The sequence below is a fragment of the Taeniopygia guttata genome, chromosome 3, assembly GCF_048771995.1.
Source record: "Taeniopygia guttata chromosome 3, bTaeGut7.mat, whole genome shotgun sequence".
Lineage (NCBI taxonomy): Eukaryota > Metazoa > Chordata > Aves > Passeriformes > Estrildidae > Taeniopygia > Taeniopygia guttata.
The window spans coordinates 5164939-5183238 of NC_133027.1; the positions used below are offsets into that span (position 1 = coordinate 5164939).

General features: G+C 39.2%; 1 protein-coding gene across 1 annotated transcript; it reads left to right on the forward strand.

Annotated features, from left to right (window-relative positions):
- The first annotated feature begins 606 nt into the window (after positions 1-606).
- On the forward strand, positions 607-8125 carry LOC115494701 (cysteine-rich venom protein). The gene is made up of 8 exons (XM_032747706.3): positions 607-646; positions 2962-3023; positions 3812-3943; positions 5197-5287; positions 5686-5831; positions 6392-6486; positions 7268-7356; positions 7546-8125. The coding sequence occupies exons 2-8, from the start codon at positions 2964-2966 to the stop codon at positions 7671-7673; spliced, it is 741 nt and encodes a 246-aa protein (XP_032603597.3). The 5' UTR covers positions 607-646; positions 2962-2963; the 3' UTR covers positions 7674-8125.
- Positions 8126-18300: the final 10175 nt, after the last annotated feature.

The window sequence follows — 18300 nt, forward strand, 5'->3', positions numbered from 1 at the left end:
CTATTCAATATCTATTCTATTCTTCCCCCTTTCAGTTTAAAGTCATCCCCCTTTGTCCTCTCATTATATGTGCTGGTAAAAAATTATGCCCAGTGCCACAGCCTCAGTGAGCTAATGGAATATAACTTTTATTCAGCAAATGGAAGTTCAGGAACCACTTGGATGAAAATATCACTGTGTTGCCCACAGTTGTTCTGTGTACAGCTAAGAAGATGCTCACTTATGTCTCTGCCTCAAAATATTTATCCCACTCTTTTGCCAGAAACAGGAAACACAGCTATAAAACAACCAGCTCGGAACTCAAGCTTTTATTTTGTGAACACATTAGCACTGTAGCTTGCTGATCAGACTAGAAGCTGAAGTTCTGCAAAAGGACATGTCTTCTGTCTTCTCTTTTTCCTTGCCATGGAGACAAGAAAAAAAATCCAGAACAATGCATCTGGATTGGTTCATTTTCATCACCTGTTCCTCAAGGAAAGTTCTTCTTGCAGAATGGGCAGCCCCAAAGCTGATGTCATTTATCAGCAATAAATATTGACAAGGGGAAAAAAAAGGGAAATGTGTATATATATACAACCCTGGACTGAGGACAGCCTTTCACTCTCCTGCTACTTCCTCAGATACGGGAGGATTCTGGTGGATGAAGGTAATGTATGCAAAACGCAATTTCAGCCTTAGAGATTTTATCCATACAGTCTCTTTTTTATTGTGCTACAAATTTTAGTGGAGTTAATAGCAAAGTTGCACCAATAATTGATAATGTGATAATTGAAAGAAAATTTATGCTTATAATATCCCAGAGAAAGAATGTAAAATAAAACATATCTTCTCTGAAACCACACTTACCATGAGTAGGGATCAAAAATTGCTTCAGTGGAGTCAAATTTCCACATTTCTTTAGATCAAAATGTAACACTTTTACCCTTGCTTCTTCCTACAAATGTGAACATATAAAAATCCATTTTGCATGGGGTTGTCAGTCATGGGAAATGCTTTTCTAATGTCTTTTGAATTGTTCTGGTGTTAAATTTATACCACGTGAGTATTGGGATACTCCAGTACAGCTGAATTCAGAATTTTTTTCATCTCTAAATGTTAACTATCTGTCCAAACTTTCAGGTATATTTGCTGCTGAAAAGTCTAATATATATATTATAGTATGTAGTAAGCTGATTAACTTTTCTTAATGGAGAGTGAATTTATTACTTTAATGAAATTTAATGAGGTAAATTCAGAGAAGGTAGAGGAAAAACATCAAAATAAGTGAAAAGACAAATATTCCCACTCTGCCAAACTTTCATACTTGCTATGCCCTGAAAGCTGTATCAGAAGGCAGGAGAAAGTTTCTACAGATGAATGAAACGCCAGGATTAAACATAAAGACTGTATTTTTCAAGTAGAAATTTGTTTACAGTTTTGAAGCTATCAATGGGTTTTTTTGTATTTTACACTCAATCAAATTTTCATGAAACCTCAGGTTTTCAAGTAGACCAGCCTAAAAGTGCATTGCTGGCATTTGTTTTTCAGAAGCATAGAAGTGATTTAGTGGATTGAGCACTATTGGCAGGGAAGGATAATGTATCTGGGAACCATCATCTTTGACTTTGAAAGTAAAGCCCAACACATTTAGTCCAAGAGACAAATTTGATGGTAGAGTCTGGCAGTTGAAGATGTGCAGTAGTATTTAATCAACTTTAACTTTGTATCCAGAAATATTTTATGTTTCCTGTTGCAGAATTTAATCTGGGAAGTCCCAAAAAGATTTTGTTTCTGTGTGTATGGAAGGTAAAGACAATTCCTCGGTGTCTAAAAATATCCCTGCAGTTTAAGAATTTATTCTTCATTAATATCAGTGATATCTCTGCCTCTACCTCATGCAAATTATTTCCTTATGAAATCACAGGAAAACAAGATAAAGACTGAATATCTGAATGACTTGATAGGACAAGGGTTAGTGATTCTAAACTAAAGGGGGGGACATTTTTTTTTTTTACAATGATAGTTTCTCTATCAAGCAGAATTTCCTAGATTTCTATTGACCTGTCCTGCTCACACCATGGATTTTTCTGAGAGGCCAGCTCTAAGACATTTTATATTTGTTGGGTTTTGTTATCTCTATTTCCCTCTTGCATGTCTGGTTTTAGGCAGCGTGCTGAGCTCAAAGCTAATCTCTCTTGGGATTTTGCCACATCTTTTTAACTACCAAAAAGACTCTTACCTGTGTATATCCTCATCAATACAAAGATATATAACTTTTGATCCTTTTGATGTGCAGAAAAAGCATCCTGTTCATATGAATGGGTTTCAGAGTGTCTGTATACACCTGCATGAGATGCCTCAGGAGTCAGAGTGCAGTAGCCAACATTATTTGTTAATAACATCATATTAGAAGGTTTTCTTTATGTCTAGGTGTTAGATGAAATATGAAGGTGATCACCACCATTTTCTTGAGTCTTTATGATGCTGAATTAATGCGGAAACAGGGAAGTGGGAAAGAAATGGAGACTATAGTCCATGTGGTCAGTGCTCCACTCCAAAACACCAAATCTCACTATGGATGAGGCTTGAGAAGGACTCTGATGTAACAGTGCTGAACACATTAATGGGCTTTTTTATATACAGGGAGGCAGACATTAAGGAAATGCTGCAAAATCAAGATACCTTGAATAAAGGAGTCAAAAGGGGGCTGATCCACCTATTCCAAATAACACACAACTTTATTCTATTTACAGTCCCTGCTTCCATGCAAGGTGGAGTCTTCTCTCTGTAGGAGGCAGTGGTGCCCATGCACAGTTCCAGCACATCTATATTCAGGATCAACTAAAATAAACTTCTTTGTTCAGGCTTCACTTTGCAACAGTTTTGTATCTTGCTCACATATCACATTATGCTATAAAATGTATGCAACAGAGACTAATGGATTTTGGGGGTTTGTTTTTGGTTTTTTTTTTCCCCCTGTAGAAATGGATCTACTAACTGCAATTATTCTCCTGGCTGCTTTGTTACACCACTCTGATGGACAGGTAGGAACATTCATCTGTGCAAAACACCCATAATTGACTCCTTTGTATAGAAATCTGATATAGTCTGATATTTTGATCTCTAGAGATTTAGAATTATGGGGTGCAAGTATTATTAATATGTTAACATATTGAAAATGAACTCTAATTTAGTACAGATTATTGTTATTGTTGTTGTTGTTGTTGCTGTTGTTGTTGTTGTACTGGTTGAGCAACTTGGTCTAGTGGAAGGTGTCCCTGTATAAGACAGGGGCTTTGGAGCTACTGGCTCTTTGAGCTTCCAACCCAAATCATTCTGTGATTCTGCCTATCAAAATCCTTTTCCCTTCATGGGGCTAATTTTAAAAAGACATTTTTAATAAATAAATGAATAATTTAAGATTGAGACATCTGATTCATAAATCTCGTACAGAGGATTAGGTTTGTAAGATAACTGCTATGAAGGTACTTGCATGAGAGCTATTTATCAAGATCTTCTTATTAATGAATGAAAAGGAAAAAGTACTTTAGGAAAGAAAATTATCATTTTCTTCAATAAATCTGAGGTGAACCTCAGAGGTGGTTACTGAGGTGCTGTAAGTTGATACTTTCCTTTACCTGAGTATAGCTGCAGCCTAAAATTACTGGCTGAGATGTTATTTCTACCACCATAAATGTCTTAAGTTAAAAAAGATTTATGAGATCAATTATTGGTGTAGGTTCAGTTGACCAAACAAAAGTGACAAGAAGTTCATAATTTATCTTACTTCTTATACTTCTGTTAACTGGGACCTTCACTGTTATTTTTTCAGGGTTTCCCATATAAAAATGTGAAGGCTTTCTCCTTTCCTCATTTTAAGCCTCAGAATGAAAAACAGATACTTGATCTACACAATGAAATACGGAGATCTGTAATTCCCACAGCCAGGAACATGCTGAAGATGGTGAGCTATGAATTACAGCTAGCCTGCTTTTCCCTTAAAGGAAATTATGGGACAAACCCAGCATCAAAGGAATCTGTGGGATGAAGGGATCAAGAGCAGCCTGATGAGAAGGGCCTGGAGATATTCATGGATGAGAAACTCAACATGAGCCCGCAAGATGCTCCAAGGGCTGGAGCACCTCTGCTCTGGAACCAGGCTGGGAGAGCTGGGGATGTTCAGCCTGGAGCAGAGAAGGATCCAAAGAGACCTTGGAGCCCCTTCCAGTACTTAAGGGGGATCTATAAGAATGAGGGAAAACAACTTATCAGGGCCTCTTGCAGTAGCACAAGGGCTAGTTGTTTTCAGTTAAAAGCAGGTAGATGAAAATTAGATAGAAGAAGAAGATTTTTATGATGAGGGTGATGAGGCCCTGGCACAGGTTGCCCAGAGAAGCTGTGGCTGCCCCATCCTTGGATGGGTCAAGACCAGATTGGATGGGGCTCTGAGAAACCTGGTCTGGTTTAAGATGCTCCTGCTCTTTGCACAGAGTTTAGACTAGATGATCCTTCAAGGTCCATTCCAACCCACACTGACTCTAGATGACCCTTCAAGGTCCATTCCAACCCACACTATCTCCGATTCTCTGAATCTAAGAAGAGAAACAAACCCTGGATGAAGGGAAGAGCATGCAAAGCAAAGAGGGAGCGGGAGCCCGAGCAGCAGCTTGTGAATCTCACACTGTCAGGAGGGCAAAAGAGACCTAGATCTGCAAAACTTCTCCCATCCCTGTCACCCCTGATAGTCCTTGTTTTCCCTGTCCCACGATGCAGATTAGCTGGTCAATGCTTTGGGGTTATTCCTGTACAGCAAGGCCTGAAACATTCCCCAGGTTCAAAGCCCAGCTGATGTTAATCACCATAACTCAGCTGCACCTGGGCTGAAAATCAGATTTATAGCATTTAGTCCAGTGCACCCTGCAGTGTTCATTCAGACACAAAGCTGAAGGAAAGCAGTAGTATGTTATAAAAACCATCAGCACCATCTGGAGATCAAGACTGTGTGATAGAACTGTGCAGGATAGCCTGTTCTGAAACCTTTAAGGGTTGAAGAAATGTGGTTTCTGTGCCCCAGGAGAGGAAATCAGCACAACTCCTTTCTGTTGAGGGCCATAGTATTCAGTGCTGAACACCCAAGCCATTCCCTATTTTTTTTTCTTCTCATGGGCTGCACTAACCTATCTGTGACCTGGATACTTCTTCCTTTGTGTCTTTCAGGTGTGGAGTGAGACAACTGCCAAAAATGCTCAGAAATGGGCAAGTCAGTGTGGGATGAAAATCAGTCCAAGAGACAGGAGAATTATTAATGGTACTGACAAGCATGGAGCCTGAGCTGAAGGGTTAATGTCAGTTTGCAGATGACCCCTGTGACTGTGAAATAGAAATAAGCATGACTTTAATCTGTTGTAAAATAGCTTTTTAGGTTTATTAGATGGAAGGTGTCCCTGTACATGGCAGGGAGGTGAGAACAAGATGATCTTTAAGTCCCTCCCAACCCAAACCATTCTATGATTCTGTGATTATTAAACAAAAAATAATTTTTGTCAGATAAACATTCTGAAAGACAACTTTTTGCAAGTCCTTAAAATCACAGGGCAAAGTGAATGGCATCATAGCATTTTTTAGCACATAGCTACAGCCCCTCTGTCCCACCTCCTGCCCTATACTTTGCTTCTCTCCTAATAAAATAATTTACTTCTACTCCAGGTGTCACCTGTGGTGAGAATGTGTTACTGTCATCCTACCCACGAACATGGGCTGATGCAATCCAAGTATGGTACAGTCAGTCCTCCAATTTCAAGTATGGATATGGACCAATCTCAAAAAATGTCAATATTGAGAGCTACACTCAGGTATGGAGACTTGAAACGAATTGCAGGGATACACCAGAATCACAGGAGTACACTAAAGCCAGCTGGGAGTCATTCATAATCAGGAAAAATTTATCATTGTCATCAAACTATTATCTATAATTCATACTCTGATCCAAAGATGAATGATAAGATAAAATTCTTTTCCATCTAATTAGTAGGCAACAGAACCAGTATTTTTGAAGAGCTGTCCAAAAAGAAAATATTAGTCTGTAGAAACACCTTTAATTTAGAAATAAATATTTTCTATACAGGAATTGAAATACATGATTAAGAAGTGTCAAAGCAAAATACCTATGATGAAAATACTTGAATTTCAACTTCAGTAGGCTGCCAGAAACTGTGTTCAAAAACATTTGGAAATTGGAGGAAACTCATTTTTCTATGTATTCTTTATGATAGCTAAACTTTAAATTTAAAAGCTAACTAGAAAAAAAAATGAAAGGAAAAAAAATTATTTTCTGGTTCTGTTACTTTGTGAGGTTTTGGGGTTTTTTTACAAGAACTCACTCTGAAATAATGTGTTTGTCTTTAATCTGCAGCTAATCTGGTACAACAGTTACAAGGTGGGATGTGGAGTTTCCTACTGTCCCGCAGGCCCGTACAAATACTTTTATGTTTGCCAATACTGCCCTGCGTACGTATTGCCCACTTACTGAGTCGTGGTGATTATGGATATGTTTCCAAAAGATCCTTGGCAATAGGATAAAATAATTGCAATCTACTTTAACCATTTAAACTTTTGAAAATACCAATGTGAATCATGGGTTTAACAGCATGCTGAATATCAGTATTTCTTTTATTTTGCATTGAAAGAGATATTAGGGAAATTTTAGGAGATGAACAAGGGTTTATCTCTGTCAGAATCAGGCATCAGGCACAAATAATGCTGTAATTTTGACCACAAAGGAGAAAAATCAGATGTAAATTGGAAGCAAACAGCAAATGAATATTCACAGAGGTAAAGAACTGTATTTCAGAAGGGTTTTGCTGAGGTTTGAAGCAACCTGGTCTAGTGGGAGGTGCCCCTGCCCATGGCAGAGTGTTGGAACTAAGTGATCTCTAAGGTCCCTTCCAACCCAAACCAGTCTGTGATTCTGTGATTTAATGATTACCTCAATCAGTTGAAATCTATTACAGAAGCAGAGCTAGGAAGCACATGCATTTTATTAGCAGATAATGCTATACATATACAATCAATCAATTAATTTTGTTTCTCTAAACCTTATTTCCCACTTATTTAAAAACAATTATTTTTCTATTCTATAAATACCTGAAATTAAAACACGACTGCTTATGAAAATATTTTTATACAAAAAATTCTGGATTACTTTTACTGCAATAAATAACAAACTCCAGTAAATGTCTCAGAGCTTCATGTTGATTTTGTTTTGTTTTGTAATTCTTTCAAATTTCAGAGGAAATAACCCAATGCAAATAGCTATGCCTTACAGAAGTGGACCAAAATGTGCTGACTGTCCTGGCCACTGTGACAAAGGACTTTGCAGTAAGTCTTTCCATTCTCCTTAAAAAAAACCATATTCTATAATATTCAAGCCATTTTAATAGCAGAGCAAAAGTACAAAGTTTATATAGACATGGACAATTGGAATTTCTGGAAAATGAAGAATCGGCAAACCAGAGCTCAGTTTCCATATAATATTTCATGTGTTTGCTTCTCTCTCTTTTATTTCAGCCAACCCTTGCAAGTATCAAGACCTTCTTGGAAACTGCAAAAATCTGCAAATGTTGTTTGGCTGTAGCCACCCACTGGTGAAGAAGAAGTGTCCTGCAAGCTGCAAATGCACCACTCAAATCCTCTAAAGCCCTGCTGGGTGTCATTGCAGCTGCTGAGAGATTATAAGGAAAGAGTAGAACTCACTGTAAAGTGTATTCACTCTCAGTACATCTGCTCAGATTGACCTATAGGTAATAATTTTATCTGAAATCTGACCATTACTTCAGTCTTCAATTAGACTAGTAGCTCAAAATAACCTCTGATGTTATTTTAGGTTTTGTAGAAATCATGTTTTAAGCTACTAATGTGTTACTTTGTGTCTTTCCTTGCAGTGGATCTGCCACTGATTTATTTTTTTAAATGGGAAACCCACTTTTAAAACACTTCAGGTTTTTCTGTGTAATTCGTTAGATGCCACTAAATTTTCTTCTGTTAACTTTTTTTTTGATTGTTAATGGAATGTCCTCCTGCTAAATAAACACATGATCTACCACCAGTTCACAAATAGAGCTTGTCATTAAAGTTATGTATAAATAAAGGGGTAGATTTTTTTTTTTATTTGGAAAATTCCTTATGGATATTTTAAGGTTCTTTTATACTTCAGGCAAGTCTGGATGAGAAAGGAAAATAAGTACAAAGCAAAAGGGGAGGCAAATTTTGGTACATGCAAAATATGAGGCACACATTGTATCTGCAACTTTTCCTCTGACCTAATCACAAAAATTCTGCCACATCTGCCTGATGATAAATGATAACTAAGGTGATAAATGATAACTTTATTCCTGTGGCTCTTTCCCACTAACCTTGCACCACACCGGGTGTCCCACCAGGCCAGCAGCTGCCCCTGAAAGGTCCAGGTTTTCCATAGCCCTTGAATCACATAAACCCACTTTGAGCAGGGCAGAACTCACTTTACCACTTTCCCTTCTTATTTCAGGCCAGTAAAAATAATTTTCTCCACAAGACTGCAATTCTAGATAAAGACACAAGAGGGTGAGCCATACCCAGACATGAACCTGCATTCCTTTTTCATTTTTCTATCTGTATAAATAATATTCCCTTTTATTAGATATAAAAGTTCTGTACCTAGTCTGGCCTGGATATCTCCTTTTATTAGATATTAAAGTTCTGGGCCTAGTCTTCCTTGCACAAAGTTTCTTAGTTTATATTGGCTCAATAAATAATTAAAACCTATAGAAACAGTCTGGCAGTGGTTTCCTCCCCTCTATTCTTTTATCTTGTTTTTGCTGGTCAAATTACCATCATATTCAATTTAGAGTGTTGAATTAGGGAAATTTATGGTTTCCAGTACATAAATTAATTCTTGTAACCTTGATTTTTTACCTTCATGAAGCTCAGTTTCACCTTCATGACCACTGCCACTGTGCAAGGCTCCAAAGAAGCTGGAGAGAGAATTTTTACAATGGTATGGGACAGGTGGACAAGGGCAAATGGCTTCAAACTGAGAGAGGGCAGGGTTAGGTTGGATATTAGGAAGAAATTCTCTGCTTTGAGGGTGGTGAGGCCCTGGCACAGGTTGCCCAGAGAATCTGTGGTTGCCCCATCCCTGGCAATGCTCAAGGCCACGTTGGATGGAGCTTGGAGCACCCTGGGATAGTGGAAGTTGTCCCTGACCATGGCAGGGAGTGGAACAAGATGATATTTTATCTCCCTTCCAACCTCAACCTTGACTAAAAATATGATTTTTAGGGAGTGTAATGCTGGTGAAAATTTCCTAAAACACCAGTGTTTTCCTCAGAAAACACTAACCTGTAAAATGTCAATAATCTTATGGGGGGATGCATAATTTTGGCAAAACTCTCAGGTGTTTTCTGGGTTATTTTCCAAGTTTTTCCTCTTTCCTCCCCCTTTATCTGGGCCAATGAATATTTAACAAGGAATTTGTTTATTATCAGAGATTTCTAATAGAGCTCCCTCCCCAGAGAGCCAAGTTTCATGCTCTGGATATCCAGCTATGATGTTTGAGCACAGCAGCAGCAGGAGATGGAAAAGATCTCCTACAGCTTGAACCCTGGAGCACCAGACACCCTTCTGGGTTACTGCAGGGTACCCAGGCACAACCTTTGTACTTTTGTAGGAGATTTCAAAAGATTCTGCTTCCCTACTGATGTGGAATAGAACAAATAGGACGTGAGATGAAATGCTGGAAATGCTGCCTGGGTGTTCCTGTTTCTCAGAGCTGACGTCAAGGAGTGCTTGGGATACTTCACTTTGTTGTACATGTCCCTGTGAAAGCTGAGAGGCTGCTGAATATGTGTTTATCACACACAGATGGGGTAAAAGCAATATGACATTTGCTGAGATCCAGCATGTCAAATGATTTTTCCCTCCGTTACTTTTCACAAAGTTATTTTTCATACTAATATCTTGACAGTGGCTTCATTTTTGACACTTCTAAGATGTGCTTTTTGGTTTGTGCTGAATTGGGCTACCTTTTAGGTGTTAGTCCAGGCAAGAAGAATATAACACCAGGAATTTCTTACAATTTCTATTCTGGTTCCCAAGAAGCACATGTGCTAAGAGATGATAAGAGCAACTACTACAGAACAAGTCTAAGCTTATCTGTGGAGAGGAGTGTAAGAGCTCTTCAGCTGTTTCACATAACGGGCCTTAAACACAGTTTTGAATAAAGGTTATGAAGTAACTTAACAGTGTGACAGCTTCTGAAGAAAGAATATTTTTCATATTTAAAATGCCCCCACGGTAGCAGTTCCATTACCAAATTTGGCCTCTGGGCTAAACCAAAGGGAAGGTCATCGCTTTCAGTATCCCAATGTCTTGCTGAGTGTCACGGGCCAGTATCTCCCATCTTTTTCTCCATCTACTGCTATGTTAGAACAAATCTTCCACAAAACTAGCCTCACTCTTGTTCTTGACAAATCTCACCAGCAGGCTAACATGAAATTACAGAATCATTAAGGTCGGAAAATACCTTCACCATTAAACCGTGACCTCAAGGGCCACTTCCACATGCCATTTAAACACCTCCTGGGTTGGTGACTTCACCATTTCCCAGAACAACCCATTCCAATGTTTGACAACCCCTTCCATGGAGAAATTTGCCCTAATACCTATTTAAATCTTCCCTAGCACAACTTGAGGCTACTCCCTTAACACCTCATACTAAATAGAAAGCAAGGGTTGGAAACCTTCACATGACATTTGAAATTTTTATTGTCAGAATATACAATTTATTCCCATAAAATAAATTCATGGCAAGATGTTTGAGCAAGCCGAAGCAGAAAAGGTCCATTAGAGCAGGGACAGTAAAGGATGTTCCCCACCCCTGGGCTGCTCCCATCACTCCAGGACAAGCTGCCAAAAATGGGATTCCTCTAATGTAAAGGCCATGGTTAAACTGTGATAAACAGGAGATGGACTCTCTAATTAAAAACTTTTTTGACAGCTCCTGTCTCCACTCTAGGCTGTGTGCAAGACTTTTAACCCCCAAGCAAGACATTTGACCTGCGAGCTTCAGCCTCACCGACTGCAAGGCAGAGATAAACTAACAGTCAGGGCAAGGAAGATTAATTAGTGAATGCTGAGAAAGAGCCCACAAAGCTCTAGGTCCTGTAAATTATAATATCACATTTGATGGCCACACCTCCAGCATAATTATATCTCAGTTTAACCAAAGCCAAGGGGGACAGGGAGCACTGGGAGATAGAAGCGAGGACGTGACACTCCCTCCCAACCCACCGGTGACGTCTGAGGTTCATGGGCTGGTCACTGGTCTCAGCCCTCTGCCCTTGGGTCCTCAGACTCTCCCCAGGACTGACAGATACTCTGACACCAGCATCAATAACAACGCTGGAAGAAAGGCAAATTTTAGGAAAAGATGAGGTAGCAAACTGGCATTGAAAAGAGCCATGTTAAATATTAATTTGGTCACTGATGGAAAACCCAAGGCTCAACACATGTAACTGGAAATTATTCTTTTAAAATCATTATTGTCAGATTCTTGGGTTTTTCTCCACAGAAATGACCATCTGAAATCAAATTATGCTTTTCACTTGATGTTTTGCATCATTAACACTCCTCTGGTTTCTTCTCTTTTCCCACTGCTCCATGAAGTGCTGAAAGAAAAAGAGGAAAGCCCTGGATGCCACATGAAAATCAAATTATGGCTTTTATTTATCTTGTTGAATGAACCAGAAGATTTTTTTATTTCAAGCACTGACTTTAAACCACCAGGGGTTTTTAGGGCACTCAAAACCATTCATCTATCTTCTTTAAAAAGTCTTTTCCCAATGCAAACAAATTCTAGAAAACTACATTAAAGATATCAAAGGAAGTGTTATCTTCTATTAAACGTGTTATTTTTATTTAGTGATATACAACATTCTTTCTGCAGGCACATATGATAAGTTTCCCACCAAGTGATTGCTGAAGGGTCAAAAGAGGCTTATTTTGGCAAAAATGGAACTGTAGCCCTTGTGATTTTTGCACAGGACTGACACATTGAAGGACATTTTCTGAGCACTACTGCTTCTGAAGCACAGAAATTATAAAATTTCAGTAAATTGAAAGCAAGAATGGATTCACCTCTTATGTAAATGTGGCTGTGCAACTCCGGTCAGATGATGGAAGTGATTTTCCACACTCACCCAACAACGTACCAGAAAATGTCTCCTAAAAGAGTCTCTTAATTTGATGCTTTTTTCTAGGAGTGACTCTTGTGCAGATGCCACTATTTCTTATGGCAGGAGATACTTCTCAACCTCTTGCATTTTATTCTTTGTTTTCAGCACAAAATCAACATTATATATATATATATATATATATATATATACACACATATATACTTCATTAAGAAATTCAGTGAAAAAAGTAAATTTCTAAGGATTAAAACTGGAAAGGTCAGCAGCAGCCTTCCATCTGAATGAAGGACATGAAAATTTTACAAAGAGCAAAATATTTCTTGAAAGTATTATGTGGTAACCTACCTACAATTGCAGGAAAAGTCCTCAATGACCTAAAAATTCCATACTCCTGAAGAGACAAAAGCTGGATGATTGAAGAGGTAAAAAATGTCAGTCAATAAATTAGGTGTTGGAAGCAGTGATCATGCTTCTTCCATGGATAGCAGTGGCTCAGTGTTCATGAGGAAATCAATTTTTAAATGGGAAAGGAGAAAAAAGGCAATGGAAAAGAAATGTGTAAAGAATCTGGAGGGGAAAGGTAAAATGAAAACAAGTTGTAGAGTGTGAATGCAGGGAGACAAACCTTGTGATAAGGGAGAAGCCAGCCAAAGATGTGGAAATTTGCTGGGCAGATAAAAATAGCCAGAAATATCAACAATCACCAAGCCTAGTATTTAATAATGAGCACTGAGGAGGTTTTAGCCCCCTTGAAGCCTCTCCCACCACCTGTCCATGGCCCAGGAGCATCATTTTGGCTCAGTCTGTTTCTGGTCTTGCTTTTTGTCCTGCCTCCTGGATGAGCTTTGGACCATCCTTTCTGTAATCAATAAACATAAGGATGGGTGCATTTCTGGAAACAGAAAACCAGTCCAGACCATTTTGACACAATATTAACCATGACATGTCATAAACCAAGCTTAAATCTTTGGATCCTAGGCTATTCCAGTAGCCTTGCACTTAGAGTCTTTGCAGGTTTAGACAGATCAGTATAAAGATTTTTATCCAGCTTTGTATGAGTTATTTAACACTCTGTGCATGCTTTAGAGGTAAATGAGACTTATCTAAGGAGAATGTAGCATCTATTGAGATATAGCACAAAAACTTGTACCTTTCACAGCTTGGTATGAACATTTCAGAGACTGGACTTTTCCACTGAGGCAATTTTTCCTTCCATACTCATATTTATTTGCTCCCAATTCATTGTAGTACCTCCTGTGTTGGCTTGTCCCGGAAGGGGTGTTGTATTTTAAATAGTAATTTGAGCTATAGTTGTTCATTGAATTTGTTCTTGGCCCATTGTGAGGAAATAATAAATTCATCTTGTCAGTTCAATAGCACAGGACTACTTTGGGATATTCAGTGATTTAGCACCTACTTCCTGACAATTAAAAAACAGTCATGTAAATTAATTATGAAGGTGACCAATCATGTCTTCCATCAGGTCAGCATTCAAGCTGCAAAGAAGTCCCCACTTGCCTAACATCCTCAGGCAGCTGGAGGAGATGTTAGTTGCACACAGGAAATACAAATAATATGGGAGTTTCTTACAGGGATTTGTTATGTACTAATTGTTCTACCCACATTTGCAATTGGTGCCAAGGTCAAAATTATTAGAATTTGTTGGTCAGTGTGAAAATATGTACAAAATGCATGGTTTATGTTGGGGTTTAAACTGTGCTGTGGCTCAGAGTTTACAGCACTCACTGAGTCATAGAAATTTTATATTTACTGTCTCCCTCAGGCTTGACAAATCCTTGTGTGATCAGACCAACTGTTTAATGGTACCACTAAACCACACCCTGATGCTGTACCACTGAGAACATCCCAGTTCAGCCTCCAGAGTCTGATGGTTGTATAAATGGTGGAAGAGGCACACTTAGCAGGAGGTTTTCTGGGATTGCTCAGATTGACCTGTGCTTGTGTCTGCTGATTTAAGGAAGGAATGCATCATGAAAGGTCACTGAGGAACAAAGCACTTATGGAAGCCCAGAATCACAGAATGGTGTAGATTGGGAGCGACCTAAGATAACATCCTTTTCCAACCTCTTCCCATGGACATGGACACCTTCCACAATCCCAGGTTGCTCCAAACCCCATCCAACCTGGCCTTGGACACTTCCAGGAATGTAGCAGCCACAGCTTCTCTGGGTAACCTGTGCCAGGGCCTCACCACCCTCATAGGGAAGAATTTCTTCCTAATATCCAAGACTCAATGCAATTGTCTTCACCTTCCTTTACAAGTGTCCTTTCCTAGTGCTCTTCTGACATGATGCAAACAGTGAACACAAATCCTGATGTACTCATAGCTACGGAGTGGATTTTGAAACCTAGAGGCAGATAGTCCTCTGTAAGGAAAGTCAAATGAGGTGATTCACTGTCATGTCTGAAGCCATCTCCTTGTTCTTTGTCAGAAGATTAAGACCTTCTTGCCTTTAGAACCAGACTCTGTACAGGATTTCACATAGGCAGGAACAGCCACATCAAGTGCCCTGTAACAAGTAAGCACAGGGGACTGATGGGGAGCAAGAAAAACACATTAACATAAGAAAAGTCAATAAAAATACATGATTAGCCACTCACCATCTGAGACTGAAACATGGGCATCTAATTGCTATTATTTCTTACTTCTTTCATAAAATAATAGGTAGAGCTCCTAGGTGTTATGCAAAGCATCCATCTTAGCTGAGGTTCCTTTTTATCACAAGAGCAGTTCAGACAGGCCCACTGGCCCTTGCAGAAGGGAGCAGAACCCTGTTATCTCAGTAAACAGTAGTAAACAGCTTTCCTGCAACTTTGGGATACACCTTCACTAAGCGTTTAACTCCTGCTTTGCAACATGCATGCAATAAAAGTAGAAATGAAAGAGTGAAGTTTTTAAGTGAAACATGCTCCTTTCAGCAAGTCATGTTTTAGCTGAACATCGTCTAACAGGATGTAATTATTTGGCCTGTTCTATTTAGAGGTAGGGAAAAAAGCTCATTCCTTCTACTGTTACCTTCTGTTGATGTTCTTTGCATACTAGAAAGATTAAAAATACTGTCTAGTAATCAAGTAAGATCTTAGAGAACAAAGTCTGTGATATTTCAAATGGAAAAATAAAGCACATTCATTTTAGAAAAAGACACTGCAATATCAACCTACATTTACAATAAATCAGCTAAGAGGCTGGTAGGGGTGATTTGGATCCAGTCAAGACAAAGGGGCAACGGGCAGGAACTGATGCACAGAATGTTCCACCTGAACAGGAAGCAGAACTTCTTTCTTGTGCAGTGATCGAGACTGGAATGGATTGTCCAGAGCGGCTGTGGAGTCTCCCTCACTGGGGATATTCCAGAACTGTCTGGACACAATCCTGTGCCCTGTGCTCTGGGACGACCTTGCTTGAGCAAGGAGGAGGGACCAGATGAGCCACTGTGGTCCCTTCCAGCCTGACCCATTCTGTGATTTTATTCTTGCTATCTAAGGATCAGAAAATCCACTGAATGTTACTTCTCTCTTTAATGTGAAGTAGTATATTTAAGGACTGCATGGATAAACTGTATTTTCTTGGCTGAGCTTTCACCTTGAGGGGTCTGCAGACTCGAAGAATTGAGGTTAATGTTTAATGAAAAAAGTGTTTCTTCTCCAACACTGCAGAAATGGGATAAATGTCAATATTCTCAAAAAAACTTAGCTCAAAGTTCAGGAGATCTAAGAAATATTTTTGTCCCAGTGTGGAGGCAAGATGAACCTTATTCCACCTCCCTGGTCTCCACAGCTGTGTCCACAAGAAGAGCACACACCAAGGAAGAAAACTGAAGATTAATGTGCACCCAAGTCATGCTTTGTAAATCCACATTGACTGAGGAATCCTTGTAGCTCAGACTTCAGTGAACTGAGCTCAGAGTCTTAAATAACATCAACCTCTTCTAGGAGACATCCTGGGTCTGATTTGAACCTGTGTCAGCCATCAAACATGACCAAAAATGGTGCTTCCATTCACCTGGCCTATTTAGCCAGGTATTTTAGGTAACTTCCTTTACCATGACAACAATTGCTGTTTAAAGTTTTTATTTCTTCTGGAAAACAAATAGAAAACACTTGCAGATATGGTGCTGAGGGAGTATAGTTGGTGGTGTTGGTCTAACGGTGAACCTGTCAGTGCTGGGTTAATGGTAAGAGTTTGTGATCTTAGAGGTCTTTTCAAACCTTAATCATTCCATGGGTCTATGATTTAAAAGGAAAACATTGCAGGTTAGACCAGGTACAGAAATGCACAGAGTGTGTCTGGTTAGTTGAATGCCACTCCTAATGATGCTTGAGGGCATTCTCTAAGAAGATTATTAAATGCACATTCTTTCTCATTCTTTAGGTGAGACACTGACCAAGCAACACCTTTATTTCTTATTTTTATAATTCCAGAAGCTCAAAACTCTGCCATAACTGTTTACATTTATTTACATAAAGTTTGTGATATGTCACCAATGTCCTATTTAGATGGAAAGCTGGATAAGAAAAATCCTACAGCTATTTGAATGACAAATATATAAAGTTATTTAGTAGATCCAGGTGTGCAACAATATTTGTCAAACACCCTCACTTCTTTCCTTTGCATTAAAAGCCACCAGGATTGGGATAAAGCAAATTAGGAGACATAAAGACATTTCCTAAAGAGGAATAGTTCAAGTTGTGTGCATTTTGATTGCCCTATGCAGCAGCTGGGTGGACACACAAATACATTTGAAAGGAGATGTTGGAGGTGGCTGTTCCCCATCATGTGGAAAGCCTCTGTCAGAAACAAGGCAATCAGGAAAAAATGGAAATGACAGGCAGCCGTTGATGTGGCAGTTGCTCTGCTGGGAAATATGTCAGACCTAAATGTAGGACCTCCTATGTACAAAGTTCCCACTGTGATGTAGGGCTGAAAGATCCAGACCTTGCTTTCATGATTTAACAGGACAGACATTCTGTACTCTCCACAGCTGGTGGGACTGGGTGTGCATGTACCCAGGGTATGGATATTCACAATTCTTCCCTTGCAGAGCCTTGAGGTGAATATCCAAAGCACCTGTCATTTCCTGAAGCAATGTCCCAGACCTAAATAGGACACAGGCCAAAGCCCATCTCAGCAAGCAAAAACTGAGGCAGTAAGTCAGGCCAAACTGGGTTTTCCCAAAAGGTCCAGTGAGGAAAATAGCCCAGCTCCACCCCTTGGATAAAGCACCTTCTTCCTGGCAATTTGTGTTGTCAGTGCTTTTAGCTTAAAGTTGGATATATCTGCAGATAATTTGTGACAGATTCGACCTTGTTAGTGGTGAGAGAGAAATGTTTCCTTTATTCAGAAGAACAAATATTAGAGTGCTTAATTATTGGAATATAATTTCCTCAGTATCCCTATTTGTGTGTAAATGACCTGTACTTGTCTAGGGGCTATTCTGTGGCTGCTGGGCATTAGATCACCTCACTGGGAAAATAGCTAAGTAATTCTTCCTGGCCAAGGAAAAAGGAGAAAGACATGGATGAATGCTCTTCCAGTACAGATTGTGTGTCTCTGACTGTGTACGTGCCTACATGAGATTTAGGACATAAAATAACAACCTCAGAAAAAGTCCTGATGGAATGGATTTGACCCATTTTAAATTCTAAACACTATTAAAAGGCTCTTCTCCTGACAAGATTTCAGCATGGAAACTTTTTTGCACCCCTAAAACATCTTAACATGCAATAAGGATTGCATATATGTCATGTGAGATCTTCGCTAGGAAAACCTTTATGCAATGAATATGCAGGATATTCATGGCTGAGTTATGAGTAAAAAAAACCCAATGAGCTTTGCTCATGAGTTTGTCCTTTTTTAAATCATCTTCTGAGCAAATGTAGGAGCTCACAGGTCCTCACAATCAAAGCTGGCTGTGTGTCCTATCCTGTGGTGGAGTAAGGGTGAGTGATAGCTTTTTAACAAAGCTCTGTTTCCTCTCTTTGAGCTGCTCAGATGAAATACAGTTGTGATGTAAGGGAAAAACACATATGTGCTTATTTTAGCTTTGCCACTTGCAGGCTTGATTATGTG